The sequence below is a fragment of the Lathyrus oleraceus genome, chromosome 5, assembly GCF_024323335.1.
Source record: "Lathyrus oleraceus cultivar Zhongwan6 chromosome 5, CAAS_Psat_ZW6_1.0, whole genome shotgun sequence".
NCBI classification, from domain to species: domain Eukaryota; kingdom Viridiplantae; phylum Streptophyta; class Magnoliopsida; order Fabales; family Fabaceae; genus Lathyrus; species Lathyrus oleraceus.
The window spans coordinates 498,776,438-498,794,726 of NC_066583.1; the positions used below are offsets into that span (position 1 = coordinate 498,776,438).

General features: G+C 33.9%; 1 protein-coding gene and 1 long non-coding RNA gene across 2 annotated transcripts; both read right to left on the bottom strand.

Moving 5' to 3' along the window:
• Positions 1–612: 612 nt before the first annotated feature.
• On the bottom strand, positions 613–2,456 carry LOC127085724 (GDSL esterase/lipase At1g71691-like). The gene is made up of 5 exons (XM_051026236.1): positions 2,213–2,456; positions 1,985–2,109; positions 1,514–1,759; positions 895–1,153; positions 613–800 (listed from the first exon to the last, which is right to left on the bottom strand). Exons 1-5 carry the CDS (start codon positions 2,454–2,456, stop codon positions 613–615), a joined length of 1,062 nt encoding a protein of 353 aa, XP_050882193.1.
• A 4,146-nt stretch (positions 2,457–6,602) lies between these two features.
• On the bottom strand, positions 6,603–11,266 carry LOC127085725 (uncharacterized). Its single transcript, XR_007789256.1, has 6 exons — positions 11,127–11,266; positions 10,847–10,958; positions 7,790–8,976; positions 7,278–7,697; positions 7,020–7,192; positions 6,603–6,920 (listed from the first exon to the last, which is right to left on the bottom strand). It is a non-coding gene; the product is annotated as an uncharacterized LOC127085725 (long non-coding RNA).
• Positions 11,267–18,289: the final 7,023 nt, after the last annotated feature.

The window sequence follows — 18,289 nt, forward strand, 5'->3', positions numbered from 1 at the left end:
TTATTGGTCCCTTTCGTTAATTTTTTTGAAAAAACGTTAAATGTTGCCAACTTGACATGACAACTTACCAAAATCATGAGTTTTTTTTATTATGATCATCTTTAACATAAATGATGATATTTTTCATTATTTCTCTATAAAAATATTTTCTATAATTAAATTTTACCATTATTCCACCATTTATCATCATTTATAAGCCATAATTATAATTTTTGTGAAATTTGATTTGCTCACATTATCATATTTTCTTCAATCCAGAATATTTCTTAACAATTTTCTTCATTCATCAAAATCATCTATTGTCTCCCACCAATCAAGAACAACAATAAATCCATAATAAATCAAGAATTTATCATTGTTCTTCATAAACGCCCAGAATAAAAACTCTGATCCATCTTTCTTTCACGCGTTTTGAAAGAAGAAAAAAACAAAAACTGGCAAAATATCTCTTCCACATAATGTAGATACATTAATGCACATGAACTAATTTCTCAATATTCATAGAAAAACATATATGTCTTCCACCAAAACACTTATCAACAAATATTTCATTTACAACTTCAGTGCTATGGCCAAAAACTGGCAAAATAATTCTCATACAATGTAGATACATTAATGCGCATGAACTAATTTCTCAATATTCATAGGAAAACATATATGTCTTCCACCAAAACACTTATTAGCAAATATTTCATTTACAGCTTCAGTGCTATGGGCAAAATCGTAAAAATAATATTCCTTTCGATTTTCACAAGGGTTTCCTCCTTCTCCAACACATGAATCCCAAATATTTGTCAACCCTAAACATTAAAAATAAAAAATGTAAGTGTTACTAAATATTAAAAAACATGTTATAGTGTTTTTACAAGTAAAATTAATTATTTATCAACTCACCAAAATTTTCAGGGGAGTTTTGTATTTTCCTGAACAATTTAAAACTATCCAAAATAGTGAATAGTGATCCTGAGAGTTTGGCTTTCAATTTCAACTCTTGAAGTTTTCTTGGGAGCTTGTTTGTGAAGAGGTTAACTACTTGATTAATAACTTCATTGCATTCTTGAGTATGTGGTTTTTTTGTGATGAAACCTGGGATACAACCAATTGGACCAAGGCCAATTATAACAAATTTTCTTCCACCTAGATCATAAATTTTCTGTAGTAAAAAAAGTTAGTGAAAAGTTAGTGAAAAATTGAAATGAATTTTTTGAATCTCAATTTCAATTTTTCTGAAGTTTTGGTCTTATTCTATTTTATTACAACTTAACACTACGAAATATCAAAAATGAGATTCATTTCGGTCAAAGTTTGGATCAAATAGTATAAGTAGTATAAATATATAACTATTTTTAATTTTATTAAATAAAAATGATTTAACTTAGAATTTAATCTGTTTAATCTTAATTCAAAATTTAGGGTTTACGAATATGTGAATGCGTCAAAATAATGATTGCAACAAAATTGGTTCAAAATTGAATTTCTTTTTTATTAATGTTAAGTCAACTTAAAAACTTACCTTTATATTTGAACCAAGTTGGTCGATAAGGTAATCTGCAAATTCTTCAGGATTAATCATTTTATTTTTTCCCATTTCTTGTTTAAAATAATTGAGAATGTAATCGTTGGAACCAGTTGATAAAATAAATATAGATTTTGATAAGTAGTGTCTCAATTTTGTTTTGCTTTGCAAGTTTTTTGGAAGATCATTCATCACTGTTGAGGTGAAATATTCAACTTGTTTCTCCAATGACAAGCATTCTCCCTTATATAAAAAAAAAATAGAAATATACATATGGTAAGTAACCAGCATTTTATAAATGATTGAAAACGGGCATAAGTGTCACAAATACTAGCTCAACTGAAGAAAAAAAATAGATATGTTAAGTCGAAAGTTAACACTAGGATTCAAATCCTAGAAACTTATAGCAGTTATTATTACTCCATATACAGAGAAGAAAATATATACATTAAATTTTTTCTTTCTTACATTTCTTGTTGAATTCAAGATTCCACATGAGCCTGACGCATAGTTCATACCCGACGTTATTTGATATCTCTCGGTTGTTGAAACACCGATGTATGGAGGTGGCATTGGTAAACCTAATTTAATTGCTGCAAAAATTCATCTTAGAAATTGTTTTTCTTGCAATTTAAGAAACCATAATGATTAAAAGTAAATTTCAAGAAGTATCATAATAATAAATAGTACGGATACCAATAAGATCTGCAAAGGTTTTGCCATTGCTAAACCTTCCAGTAGAGCAATTATTGAAATCTATGCCATATGGGAAATTATTAGCTTTAGCAACAGTATTCAAATTGTTGTTATTTCCAGCATCTACAGTTGAATCACCAAAAACATACAAAGCTGGAACAAGACCCTTTGTAGAATAACAATTTGCCAACGAAAATTGGAGACTAATAAGGGATATAACCCAAAAAACTTTAGATATAGACATGATCTTTTGTTGAATAGAAATATATGATAATTGTGAATGATTTTTGGTCTTATTATATATGACTATTAAGAATGTTTGTTTTATGATTTGTTGTCAGATATCTTAGACAACTTTGTTTAACAATGTTTGTGTTATGTTTTGTTGTCAAACTTGTAAGTACCCGTGTTATCGCACAAGATTGTTATAAATAATATTATTGTATAAATGTTAGTAAAATATAAACTAAACAATATATTTGATTGATTAAAATATAAAAAAAAAATTAAGATAGTTAAATAATTGATATAAATAATACAAATAAAATAGTTAGACACTTTCAACATAACTGAATTAAATAATTATAATTATCATAATTTAGTTATTGAATACAGGGATCATGTTGTCAAGAACAAATTGGATGGGGAAATAATTTTTTATTCAAATATTAGTTTCGTGTTTTTTGTATGTATTAGTGATTTTTTAAAAGTATTATTGATAATATGTCTATTTTTATATCATCAATCTTAAAGACTTTTCCAGTTTTTTAATAAATTTATCGATGAAAAATTTGTTGTTCCGTAGTTTTTGTTAAAATGAACAAATATCAGTATCACATTTTTTTATGTAACACTTGAAATTATTTGTTTCATGTTCTTTTATACTTATCAGTGACCTATTTGTTCCATAAATTTTCAATGTCTCGATAAAAAATATTTATCTAGAACTTTTCATATAATTATCATCAGTAAATACATGTATCTTATTTTTCAATATATTTTCAATTCATTTTTAAATTTATAAAATACATTTGTGCATGAATCGTGAATGCTTTTTATAAAAAAATTATAATTCATATATTATAACTATTATATCTTTTTCTTAAAAAATATCAAATAATTAATAAATCTAACTAATTGATTTGTGACAAATTATTTATATGAGAACTATCAATGTACATTATTTTTTTTAAAATATATTGACCTTGTTAGTAAGGATTAGTTCAAGTAGTTGTGAAGTTGGTGAAGATGCATGCAAGTCTAGGAAGTAGCATTAATCATGGTTTGTCGCCTTGATAAAGGTGATACATGTAAATACTTCGACGTCCAAATGTTTCTATCAAATGTGATAAATATTCTATGTATAACATATATGTATCTTGATTTGATATTTTACTGCTCCTTTTTATAGAAGTTTATTAGGTTTTAGGGGGCTAGAATATTCTAATGTAAAATCATTGTATAAATAAATAAGTGTTAGACTAATTTATTTTGTTATCTGAACAGTTCTCCTTCAATCATTTTCTAGAATCAAGTTCTTTCGTATGGCATGTCTATGATTATTCCCGTGATTCTAGAATCTTCCTTGAGTTTATAGATGAAGGTAAATCATCTTTTACCTTCCCTCAAGGTTTGACATCAGATTGGTGCATTAATTTCAACAACCACCTGGTTTTGATTTTAATGGCTCGGTATTGGTCATTCATTTATTTTATTGCACTACGTTTTTAGGGAAGGAGTATAGTCTTGGTCCAAGTTGGACATATATAAATGTGTTTTTAACTTTATAAATTAGATCAATGTCTCATGTATGATTTTAAGAAAAACAATTATAATGTGTATATTACAATAAATATCATTTTAAAAATGAAATGAAATAAATGTTAAATTTAATTAATTAATTTGTGATAATAGCTTCTTAATTTAATTATTTTTTAAAAAATAGATTAATCAAAATATGTTAAAATAATAGTTAGTGTCATATTATATTTCTTATTTTTATGTTGATAATATTAAAGAAAATTAATTATTTAATGTTGAATATTTGTCATATATGACTTGTATCATAAGTAAGTAATTATTTTAATATAAGTATTATTTTTATTTTAAATTTTTTCACTTGTAAACAAAGTGACAATAACCACTAAAATATCTTGCACGACTACAAGGTTCGGGTTTGAATTTGGGATAGGTTAATATTGACATTTGTCGTAGATCTAAGTCTAGATTGATATATATTATCATTTTTATATGAATAATATTTGAAATTTTACTAAATTTAACTAATTAATTAGTGACAAATATTTGTCTAATGTAAAAATTTTATATTCTAATAATTTGTTAAGCATGGCAAAAACAACATGATCAAACAAGCGTATGAAAAAATATTAGTTTATAACTTACAATTTGTTTTCATTTTATTCCAACAATATTACAAAAAATATTAATTTTAATTAAATTTATAGTTATAAAATATTTTCTTAATTATATACTATATGAAAAACATATTATAGTCAGTATTCTTTAAAAAATAAAATTTTATATACGATTATTCTTAGTTTAATTTAAAAAATATTTCAAAAATATTAAATTTATTAAATTTTCTCAAAATATTCAAGTTGTTAGTAAGTCGTGCGTGAACTTACTGTCAAAATATCTGGTGTTCTAAGTGTCGTTTGTCAACATTCACTTCGAGTACTCCCCAGTGTTTGTCTGACTCTCCAGCAGGATTGTTATCCCCAGCGAGTTGGTTGTACATTGTTTGTCTATTTCCCTGTGGGCCATCAAAGTTCCCCACATATTGGTTTGTCTGTTATAACATCTCCTGTTAAAGGTTCACCATATCCCTAACAGATAAATTCAGAAATAAAAGTCTTTCACCCATGCATATCATATCATAGCATTTGCATTTTTCAGGATCAAAATCCGGGTCTCCATGGTATTTAACCATCCCCCACTGCGATCCGATGAAAAAGTACTGTTTCATTTTCCTCTGGTGGAGGATGTTTAAATAGGGGCAACTGTCATACCCTGATTTTGGCCCTGAATTTTTTTCCCATCAATCACTCGTTTGCATTCTTTCTTCATGACCATTCCATCTGGTCATGATATTATCCAAAAAAAACATTAGTTGTTGGACTTGCTACGACGACCCGTCCATGTTTGTCTTTTGGGCTTTGTTTCTTGATTTTTGGTATAAGATGATTAATCTCCTTAGCCATGCGAGATTTGAAAACTCTTTCATTTGTTAGAATCAAGTGAACCTCATGTTTCATCCTTCGTTCCAATTTCATCGAGGTGATTATTCATCTGTCATTTGTCTTATTACCAGTTTCATCCCCCTTTCGAGTAAATCATGTGTCAAGTGAAAAATATTTTATTTTGGGTCATCATGCATATTCATTTTTCCATTCATTCATAATTCAAAGAAATTCCATACATACTCCTTCATTCATGTTCATATTTACTTTTTCATATTTTTACGTTTTTCACATTTTTCAAAATTTGCATTCATATTTTCTTCATTTCATATTGAGATTTTCTATTCATTCATGTTCAAAAATTTCCACATCCTCATTCATATTTTGTTTATTTCATTCATTTATTCAATCATGGTCCACCATTTACATAACATATGATTAATTCATCATACATAAGGTCTCTAAAATACAAAGAAAGATTTTTGACTTGCTACGAGAAACACCAATTTTTCATTTATATCAATGTCATATTCATTACAAATCAATAGTTGTCCAAAACATACATGATTTACAAAAATGGCACTTAAGTTTTAATTACAAGGAGGAATTGCTGCCAATGGTGCAATCTAGCAACCTTACTTTGTCTTTCTCTTCGGAAAGTTCAATTGAGGAAGAATTAAAGAGAGAAAGCACTGTTGATGTCATTACAATACTCATGCTGTTAAACGGCAACCCTCTGATATGCCAAAAGAAGAACAAATAAGCAATGCAATGGGGGAAGTTGGACCATCCATAACACTCGCCAGCTTATCAGAGGTTCTAGCATTTGCTGCAGGATCATTTGTTTCTATGCCAGCATGCCGTGTTTTCTCGATGATTGCAGCTTTAGCAGTTCTGCTGGACTTTCTTCTACAAATCACTGCTTTTGTTGCTTTGGTTACATTAGACTTTGAGAGAGCCAAGGATAGCAGGGTCAACCCCAGGCAATGGATCCAAAGCTGTTGTTGGTGAAGATTTGGTTGCCATGACTAATTGTCGCCTTCAAGCTAGAAATTTCATCACCCAAGATGGTGTGAATGGAACCAGGAGGATGAAACGCTCCGCAAATGCTACACCCTTGAATGTTGCATCATCTACTAGAAGTGTGAATGATAGTTTCAAGTAGTTATCTGCTATGGAGGCTTCTGATTTGGAGTCAACTGCAACATCCAATATCAAAAAGCCAACGATTGAGGCTAATCATGCCCTTTTGGAAGAAATTAGGGATGTTAACCAGCGACTTATTGACACAGTAGTAAGCATAAGTGATGAAGAAGTTGATCCATCTGCAGCAGCACCTGCTCAATCACTTGCCATCGGAACTCCTGGAATATCAGCCTCTCCTTTACTGGCAGAGTTCACCAGTCCAGATGGTGCTCATGGTAATGCATTAGCGCCCCCTTCAGGAAAATCAACTATTATTGAGCAGCCTATCGACCGTCTAATTAAAGCGGCGAGTTCATTGACCCCTGCAGCATTAAAGGCAGTTGTCAGTGATATAGGTTCAGTTATCAGCATGAACGATAGGAAGCAAGGCTCAAACCACCGAATTGAATGAAAAGCAACACCAGCAGTAGGATTCTGATATGAACAGGCAGGAGCTGGTCCATCTCAAGCAACTGGTCACAGATGTAGAATTTGAAAAAATCAAGAATTTCAGATCTTCTACAGATATCTGAGAAACGTCTTGAAGATGCTTTAGTGGACTCCTCTTCTCTTAGTGGTTTGGAAACCCACTTATCTGAAGTGCACAAATTTTCAGTTGCTACAGATGTTGTTATGACCTTTACCAGAGCTCAGTTTGAGGGTCATGTAGAGGAACTTACTGAGAAGCTTCATTCTGCTTGCAGAAAAGTTGATGTGCTTTGTGAAAATAATCTTGATGTATAATCTGAATTGAATGCATGTCTTTGTAGAGAACTGAATTGCATGGAAGAAAATATGACATTATCCACGAGTCTTGACTACCTAAAGTCTGAGTTAGCAGTGTATACTGCTCAGTGTAAAGCACTAATTGATCAAAATAGTCTAACAATATCAGAGCTTAAAACACAAGAGTAGGACAGAAAATGTCAGCAATTCTTCTTGCTTGCATGAAAGTGAGTGTCGACTTGAGGTCGTAAGGCTAGAGCAATTGTTGGAAAGTGTTTGAAGAGACGGGGCAGGACTGTTTCTATCAAATGTAGAAGCTGAAGTCAAATGTATAGTTCTCCAAGGAAAATTGATTGAACTGGAAACTGCAATTACTTCATTGAAACAATCAAAATAAAATTCGCATCAGTCCAATAATCAACTGTTTCAAATGTAAAAGAGAGCAAGGTAGTTAAAGGAGCCATACAATTCAAACAGCGATGCCTCAGTACTATTGTGACTATTGCGATACCTATTTGACTCACGATTCTCCATCTGTGAGAAAGCAGCATAATTCAGGTTACAAACACAAGGCAAATGTGAGGTCCTACTACCTGCAATTTGAAGAGCAAAAACACTTGAGTTTTCTCCGTAACAACAGTTATTTTTTCTGATCATCACCGCATCTTTCTCTGCACTAGAAATGAATTATAACAATAAAAAAAATGCTTCCCATGCTGTTCTTTGAGAAGCCCTTGCTCTAGTAATACATCTTGATGTTGAAAAGGAGGTGACATGTTATCAGTCTTGAAGCGTATTAAAAGGGACCATGGCCATTTTACTGATCCATTAAATGATAGAGATGCTCATTTTACTGATCAGAGATCTATGGGTGGCATGGTAAATCTGTCTTTCAGGGATACATGGACTGATGAATATGGGATAAATAGGCATTTTAATCCTAATCAGCAAGAAGGTTCATTAGAAGACTAGTTCTTGTCTCGAATGGGACAAAAGTTTAATAATTTTGATGTGGCAGACCATCTAATGTTGCAGAAGCTGCAGAAGGAACATCTTCAGCAGCAGCAGCAGTAGCAGGCTGAACGACTTCATCAGCAGCAGCAGGCTGAACGACTTCATCATCATCAGCAGGCTGAGCGGCTTCATCATCAGCAGTAGCAGGCGGAACAATTTCAGCAGCCACAAGCGGAACAGCTTCAGCAGCAGACTAATACACCTAATCATTTCCCTTCACATCTTAATGGGTCAGATTTAGATAGATTTCCTGGTTTCTCTCCATCTCAAAGTATTAACTCTGGCATCCAGCAAATGATGCAGACTCCCGGGTCAGATTTGGAACGTCTTTTCGAACTGCAGGTTGAACAACGCCAGCTCGAGCCTCAACAACAGCAAGATATTCACCAACAACTTCCATGGTCCAGTCAATGATTGTGAAAGTCATGGGAGCTTTGGTTGAAAATGCTATCCCTATGCTGGAAGATGCATCTATAGTTCGCGCTCGACAAGGAGCAGGTATGTTGATTAGCTTTCTTGTTCGTGGGCTTGTGAGGCATTTTCGAAGCATCATGCAGAAGAGTTGATCTCATCCCGAGCTCTACATTAGTGTTGGACATTATTCTTGATCAAACTTTGGAATCATGGTCTTCTTGATGCCTGCACAATGAACAACTGCAATTCAATATTAGAGCGCTTCAAAAACAAGGGATCAGATATTGTCACAAATTGAAGACAAACTGCCTCTACAATAGACATGACAATAAAATCGGATTTGGAAGATCATTCAAATTCTTTTGATTAAAACTCTGGTGCTGGCTACATTGAATGTGTTTTCCATCCAAGCAATTCTATTCAAGCTGATGAACTGGATTGCGAGGGACCATCCTCTTCTCATGGATGCTTGTTACTATAGTTACACAACTCATGGATGCTTGTCTCAGACCACTAGGACAAACTTCCCTTGTATCTCAGATTCTTGGAGGATTGGTATTTGGTCCATCCATGTTGGGGCAATGCTTCAAATTGCTAAGGCAGAGTCCTTGGAGGAAGGAACTAGGCATTTGGCTATTGAGTTTGTGATTACTCTTGCTGAAGCTAGGGAGCATGCTCCTAGTATGATGAGGAAGATGCCACAATTTATTAGCAGGTTGTTTGCTATTCTTATGAAGATGCTTCTGGATATTGAAGATGATCCAACTTGGCACACTGCGGAGACTGAAGACGAGGACGCCGATGAAACTAGCAATTATAGTGGTGGACAGGAATGTCTGGATAGGTTATCTATATCTTTGGGAGGAAATATGATTGTTCCTGTTGCCTCTGAATAATTGCCTGCATACTTGGATGCACCCGAGTGGCAAAAACGCCATGCTGCATTGATTGCACTTGCTCAGATAGCTGAAGAATGCTCCAAGGTTATGGTAAAAATTTGGAGCAAGTGGCGGCTATGGTATTAAACTCGTTTCATGATCAACATCCCCGTGTGAGGTGGGCAGCCATTAATGCAATTGGACAGCTGTCTACTGATTTGGGTCCTGATTTGCAAGTTCAATATCATCAGGGAGTGTTGCCAGCCCTAGCTGCCGCCATGGATGATTTTCAGAACCCTCGTGTACAGGCTCATGCTGCCTCAGCAGTACTCAACTTCAGTGAGAATTGTACACCTGATATTTTAACGCCATACTTGAATGGAATAGTTAGCAAATTGCTTGTACTTCTTCAGAATGGTAAACAAATGGTTCAAGAGGGGGCCTTAACTGCTTTGGCATCAGTTGTTGATTCATCTCAGGAACACTTTTAGAAATACTATGATGCTATAATACCATACCTGAAGGCTATATTGGTCAATGCAACTGATAAGTCTAACCGTATGCTTCGCGCTAAGTCTATGGAATGTATAAGTTTGGTTGGAATGGCTGTCGGAAAGGAGAAGTTCAGGGCTGATGCTAAGCAGGTTATGGAAGTTCTTATACCTTGCAAGTGACTCTCTCTTTGACAGTTTAAATCAGAGGACAAGCATTCATGATCTTGAAATGAGGCCCTCGCATTCAAACCTGTTTTAGGCGCCATGCTTGCAAGAATTTATCACAATGTTTGCCTCCACCACTAAACAATGTTGAACATGAAAAAACAGAACCGTGTATCTCGTGCTTAGGATGGATCTACTGATCTGGAAACTGTTAACACACAGCAAATTCATTCAAGCACTTCTGAAAATGCCATGAATTTGTCTTCAGATGTTCATGTTTTGCCCGAAGCTTCGGTATCAGATACTGAGATCAAGCCAAATGATTTGCCTTCTCATAATGGTTTTGAACATGTCCATGTTGCACTATCCGCTCCATTGCTTGCTGAAGTAGTAGACAGGATGCCCATTTTGTATCAATATTACACACACTCCATTTCTTCAAGTGTGTCAAGTAATTTTGCTGCAGTAAAAAAATCACAATAACTCACTAAGGCAGTAAAAGTTCACAAGCAACAAAAATGAAACATTTTCACAGAAGAAGTACAAGGTACATGTTACCTTTTTCAGAATAAGCACCAAAACAGGGTAGACAAACTGGCGGCACCAAAAGCACTTCCAAGTCCGACATCCCTTTGATCTTAGCGGCCAATGCAAAACCCTAGCAGTGGGACTATAAAAGGAGGGATTACTATTCACAAGAACCCTAAGTTTAGAGAGGAGCCGCTACTGTTCACCAAAAGAAAAAGAGGTCGACGACAAGGAGAAAAGAAAACCATAGTTTTTCTTGGTGGTGAAGAACGGACAAGAAGATCCAAGACCGATTCAGACGAAACCTTACCTACATCCATCGGGTCAATCTCGCCGCAACCGGTTAATTTTCCTTTCGAGTTTCTATTTTCATTTCTCCATTTCATCTTCCTTGAAGCTTCCATTTGTTCGGTTGTCTTGCTTTAAATTTTTGGTGTTCAAAATGGAAAGAAAAAGGATCTCTGTGCGTTAAGATGAATTTGTTTAAGTTCTGCTACTGTTTTCAACTTTGTGTTTTATTTAAATGGCTTGGTGCGTTTTTTATGTTATGTATTAGCGCTTGAGACCATATGACAAGGATGTTTATCCGACAGAGTTGGTAAAAGGGATGGTTTGGCAAGCTCCTAGTCCTGGGTTCAATTCCCATGTGTACCATATTTGATTTTATGTTTACCCTTTTATTTTATTTTAATTGTTAAACATCGATTTTAATTTATGGATTCAACAATTCCCATGTTGTTTATCCATGATTATTTTTATCGATACATTGAGGGTATTTCGCCGCGTTTTGATTAATCACATATGACATTTCGATTGTTGTTAATATGTGCAAACCGACTTTGAGCACATTATCTAGATTTCTTGTTTGCTTTTTCAATTTCCATCTGCCTTGCACGTCATTGCGTTATGCGACTTTGATTCGCATCCTCGCATCCCGATTTTTATCCGTGCACGTCCTGATGTTGTTTCTTTCAATTAAATTTTTTAGTGTTTTGTATATATAACTTGTTGTGTTATTTATTTTCTTCACATGGCTTACTCTTGGGCCTTCTTACAATGAGACAGTTCCCTTGCACTTACACTCATACATTGCATTATTTGTTGTTTGAGCCCGATTTAATTATTTCATTACTTTGAATCCCCATTTGACAAAATGTACCCCACTCCCCCGATGTGTAATAATTTTACTGCTTTTCATTTCTTTATTTGTTTGACTGTTTAGTTGGCTACTAACACAAGAATAAAATCAACAATTTCCAAAAGATCAAAAATAAGACTCGATCCAATGTCGAGTATTTTCTCAATAAACAAATCAATTCATTTCTTCCTCCCATTCTATTCAATTTCTTTCAAACCTTCAGCAAATGCTTGATCCAACGTCAAGCCATTTTCATAATAAAAACTCAAAAAAAATATTAATTCATATTTAAGACCTTTTCCATAAAGATGGAAATGGAACATGGTGGATACCGCGCACTCTTGAGACTAAGATTCGAGGTGGATGTCTCGCCTATCTTAGCTCTCGCCATCATCCAAATTCATCTATTCTGTTTCTCTCAAACGTTCATTCAAAAATTTCTCTTAAACGTCCATCAGTGGTTGATCCAATATCAAGCCATTTTTATAATAAAACCCAAAAATACTTAATTCCTATTTAAACACTTTTTTCAATAAAGGTGGAATTGGAACATGGTGGATACCGTGCACTCCTGAGATTAAGATTCGAGGTGGATGCCTCGCCTATCTTAGCTCTCGCAATCATTTAAAATTGTCAATGCGGTTTCTTCAAACCCTTTCTCAATCAAATTCAAAACACTTAATCCTTATCAAACACTTTTACAAATAAGATGGAAAGGGAACGTGGTGGGTACCACGCACTCCTGACACTAGGATTCGAGATGGATATCTCGCTCATCCAAGTTCTCGCCATTATTCAAAACACATCAAACCAATCAATTTCTTTTCTCACCGCCGTGCGATTGACTCTTAAACCTTTTCACAAACGAAAGGTACTTTGTTTTAAAACAATGCAAGGCAATGTTTCTCCACCTGTTTTGGGTAGTCCAACAATGTTTTCGTCGATTTGACACAAAGTAGCTTTCGCTAAAATCGACCAACAAACAAACATTTTTCTACCTAGAACTACGTAAGCCTTGAGTTCTCTATTGAGATACGTAGGAGCAGGATTGCAAAATCTTGTCAAGCCCACTAATAAAAAACTTAGGTTTAGTCCTTCGTTAAAAATCCAAAAAAATATTCTCCTCTCACCCTTTCTTTCTTTCCCACCTAATAACTCGAGAAGCCTAACATTTCTAAGCTAACAATAACGCACACAATTAACCTAATGGTTCCCGTTGAGTACAACGGACGTAAGGGGTGCTAATACCTTCCCCTTGCGTAATCGACTCCCGAACCCTGATATTGGTTGTGACAACCATAATCATTGTCGTTCTTTCTTGGGTGTTATCGATATTTCGCCTTTCCTTTTTAGGAATAAATAAAGTTCGGTGGCGACTCTGTTCAGTCCATCATGTGAGCGTGCGATTGCGCTTCGCTTAAGCCGTGTTCTCATTTTTCGAGGTGCGATAACTGTACCGTGAACAAGCTCCTTTACATTTCCCTGACATGTGTGTTGTTGTTGGAGTTAGACGTTGGTGAGGGAGAGGACGATGATACTTACGACCCTTCAAAGCATGATTTTGAGAGTGGTGATGACGAGGATCATACTTTAACTAGAGATTGTAATGGATTATATGGAGCTAAGGTGGGTGGATATTCTGGTTATCATTACGTGTTGATCAACTTACCTATGTAGTAGAGTATGTGGGTGGTAGGAGTGTTTTGGTATTATATTGCAGGTGCCATGGAAATGTTTTACTATGCATGGTTGGGAATTTCTTCTTGGGACATCTCTCATGTGCGAGTGTCTGCTGAAGACTTTTATTATGGGTTGTATTCTAACTATCATCATTTTATGTTTGGTGATGCTTCGTTGTCTATATATAATATGTTATTATGTTCTATCTTGTTTATATAATTTCTTTTATAAATAAATGTTGTGCACTTAAAATGAATTTAAATACAAGATTTGTTATATCTTATATATATTAAAAAACAAAGAAGCAATATTTTTGTAAGGGAAAACTTTAATTGACTTATTTATGGAAATAGTACCTTTTAAAATTATACGCGGTTAAAAATTAGGGTATTACAAAACACATAAATGGAGAAAAACCTAGAGGAGGATGCTTTGAAATGAGTGATAATTGGTGAATTCAGGAACTAACTCAATTGCTGAGTGGCTAAGATAATGTCAGGTCTGGTGGTATTGAGATGCAAAAGCTTGTCGATGAGCCTTCTATAAGTTGAAATATCATCAAATGGTTGATTGTCATCTTGCTGAAGCTTCGTGGAAGGATCAAGAGGATTTATGTTTAGTTTTGATGCAAGAAACCAAGATGATCCAAGAAGATCTAGGCAATAGTTTCTTTGAGAAATGCATATACCTGACTTAGAATGAGCCACTTCTAATCCTAGAAATATATTTGAGAATACCAAGGTACTTGATTTTGAAACTTTTGTCCAAGATGTTTTTTATTCTTTTGAATTCTACAAGATAAATACCTTCTATGATGATATCATCAACATACACTAAGAGGGAAGTGAAAATATCACCATGTTTGAGAGTGAACAAGGACTAATCAGAGGTAGATTGATGATAACATTCTTGTATAAGAAGTTGAGCCAGTTTCACATACCGTTTTCGGTTGGCCTGCTTCAAGCCACACAAACTCTTTTGTAACTTGCATAATTGGTTTGGATTGTCTTAAACACCATCAGGAACATTTATGTAAACATCTTCTTTCAAATCTCCATGCAAGAAGGCATTGCAAACTTCTCACTGGTGAATGTTCCAATTCATTAGAAAAACAAGATTTATTAGGGTTCAGATTGTTGTTAATTTTGCTACAGGGGAGAAAGTATCAAAAACATACAACCCTTCTATTTGATTGTACCTTTGGCCGCCAATCTAGCTTTGTGTATTTCAATAGAGAAATCAAATTTGTGCTTCACTTTATAAACATGTTTTTGTAGCAATAGGCTTCACATGTGATAGTTTATTAACTAGTTTCCAATTATTTTTATCTAGCTTTTAACCAATGATCATGTTTACATGCTTATAATTATGACTTGGGTTTAGAACAATTAGTGATAGACATAGAAAATGTTTTTTGAGATGAGGACAATTGAGCAAAAGAATGGAATGAATCAATAAGATAGAGGATACATAAAAATGATGAGTCTTTGTGACTTGAAGAATAATTGTACACATAGTCATGTAAATATGATGGAGTATGTTTTTATCAAGTAGGTATAATGTGATTTTCTGAATTGTTGGGAACTATGTGTGGAGATTCATTAGGTGGTGTATTATCATGTTCAAGTCCAGTTTCAATAGATTTGTTAGAGTTAGTAGGTGAGGTTTCAAGTCTAGGTTCAAGCATATTTGGATAATCTGTAAGACGTTTATTATAAAATATGATGGACTGATGTGTTTGATCGATGTTGGTAGGATCACGTGTAGTGAAATGGCCAAATTTTGGGTGGTAAGTTCAGGTTGTAAGGGAAGAAGAAAGTTGATAAGACAATTTTTGTTCATGGTGTATTAGATTCCTTGAGACAAAAATATCTTTGTTGTTTATATCAAAGAGGTATGTACCTTTCATACAAGTCTTGTAGCCAAGGAAGACACGCTTTCTTGCTCTATGGGCAAGATTATTTCTATGTGCTTGCAAAGTATAAGCAAAGACAATAGATGAAAACAATTTTAGGTCATGCAAGTTGGAACTTTGATGAGTCATGATGAAATAGAGAGATTCGTTGTCAAGAACAAGACTAGGGATTCAGATAATAATGAATAAAGCATGTAGGATTGCATATGACCAAAATGTTGTTGGTAGATTAGATTGGAAAAGAATGGCTCGAGCAATATTTAAAATTCGTTGATGTTTCCTTTCAACACAACCATTTTGTTGTGGGGATTCTACAGAGTTTATTTAATGAATAATTCCATGAGAAAAATATAAATAAGTGATTTTGAACTCTGGCCCATTGTCAGTTCGAATGGCTTTGACTTTGTGATTATGTTGAGTCAAATGAGGTTAATGAAATTGATAACATGTTTTCTAGTTTCACCTTTATGTTTCATAAGGGTTAGCCATGTGAATCTGCTTACAATCATCTATGGCAATTAGGAAATATGTGTGTCCATGAATGATGGAATAACAATTGGCCTCTAAATGTCAAAATATATGAGGTCAAAGGGAAGTAAAGCTCTACTAGAACTGTTTGAAAACGACAATTTTCTTTGTTTTTCAAAATGACAAACATCACAAACAGACTTTTGATCAACATTTATGAAAGGAAACTGAATATGTAATGTATTCATACGATTTACAGATATGTGGCCAAGTCTAAAATGCCAAATGACATTATCAGGTAAAGTAACATGATTTATGCTAGAACTACGCATTATCTTATTTGACATGAATAATTAATACAAGTCTTGCACCTTGTCACCAGAAACAATCATCTTCTTGGTGCTCCATTCTTAAATGAAACAAGAGAGACCATTAAAATCGACTGTGCAATCAAGTGATTGACACAGTTTTGATACAGAAATCAGGTTTAAATAAAATGAAGGTACATTTTCGCATATGTTGAAGCAAATGCATGAGTTTCTCATATTATTTTGAAGTAATTGATGATGCTTTTGATCTTTGTTAATTGATGTGTGAAAAGACTTCCAAATCTTGATCATTGCCACCTGTGGAAGTGTGATTAGAAAGTTTTGTTTGAATATGAGGGAGGAATCCATGCTTGGCATACCATGTATCGATCGTTGCCTTTTGGAAAATAACATGAGCAATAAGATTTTCCTTTGCATTTTTATGCATATTTGACAAGGGAAATGGGTTCTTCATATTCATTGAAGTTTTCTTGTCTCTCATGAGTAATATCTAAGATTTTACAACAACAAAATTGAGATTCAACTCAGTCGTGTAGCGGGGTATTCGTTACCATTAGAGATATTGACTAAATCCAAGGTAAATCATACAAGTCGAGTCGCCACCGCACTTCTATTTATCCAAAGGAATGGTTAGAAAGCGAACAAAAACGTAATAGTTTTAACAAAAACTAGTAAAAGAGTACAGAGATCTGGGTAAGGGGGTTGGTTATGCAATGGGAAGGTGTTATGCACCCAAAACATCCTAGGTACTCCTAGGGAGCCCTTTTCACACTTGTGAAGGTTGTTGTCTTATGAAAATTTTGTTTGTGCAAACATGATTGAAGAGATGGGAAGAGAATGTACAAATTATTTACATTTTGTGTTTGGATGGATAAACCCATTGCCTACGTACCATCTTATAAAAAGATTAGGATCAAAACCTCGTAGTTCGGGGTAAAAATCTCAAAATGAGTTGGTGAATTGATTGGTCCAAAAGCCTTAAGGTCTTTTGTTATCAAAGGGAGAAAACTCAACCAAACCACAAATCCACCATGTGAGGATAGCTTCAACATGCTAGTGAGGGGTTAACCCTATAATAAGCATGGAAGACTCATTGTCCATCACTAAGGATATAGGTGAGTATTACATCTACCACAAGGATAAATCAAACCTAATAGCTAAAGGTTATGGAAAATTTGATTAAGAAGTGGTCATTGGAACCACAAAGAAACATTTGAATGGGTTATATTTACCAATTAGAAGTATATACAAAAGTGGTCAAAGTTGACTTAAAGATTCAATTCAAAATAAGTGTTATGAAAAGAAAGTTTGAAAATCAAAAGCATAAGGCTTAGGTTTCTAATGTTGAAAACAATAGTTAAATGTTTGCACAAAAAGGGTTTTGGCTTGGGTTAGAGTGGAGAGATGAAGAAGAAGGGCTAAGTCCTAAGGAAAACAAAAAGATGAGGGATAAGAAGTAAAACCACACTAAGAGTTCCTCTCTTGAGATCATATTGATGATTCAAGTAGCTCCCATCCTTTGGAATAAGCAAGCACAAAGTATAAGCAATCAAACAAGTCTCATAAGAGGTCCTCAATGTATCTTGTATCTTCCACTTGGATGAACATGGTAATGATCCTCCAATTAAGCTCAAATGGAATTCCTAGCACAAAAGCACACACATCAAAAGTTCCATGAAGTAAAACAAGAATGGACAAGAGTGAGTTTAGAGATTTGGTTCTTCTAATCCATCTTCATCATTAAGATCCTTTTACTCCAACTTTGCATAAGGGAGGTCCTAAAATCTAAGTCCAATTCTCCATTTCTTTGCATAGGGAAAGTCCTAGAAACTAAGTCCATTTCTTTGCATTTGGTTCACCACAATCAAAACAAAACACAAGCAAAATAGTATATACACAAATATGTGCTCAAGTGAGCAAAAGGCAAATGGCATTAACATAAA

Bases quoted from the DNA above. Each gene is read 5' to 3' on its own strand.
- LOC127085724 (XM_051026236.1), bottom strand. From the start codon at position 2,456: ATGTCTATATCTAAAGTTTTTTGGGTTATATCCCTTATTAGTCTCCAA. The intron at 1,760-1,984 runs GTAAGAAAGAAA...TTTTTATATAAG, and splicing joins TCTTGAATTCAACAAGAAAT to GGAGAATGCTTGTCATTGGA. The intron at 1,154-1,513 runs GTAAGTTTTTAA...TTTTTACTACAG, and splicing joins AACTTGGTTCAAATATAAAG to AAAATTTATGATCTAGGTGG.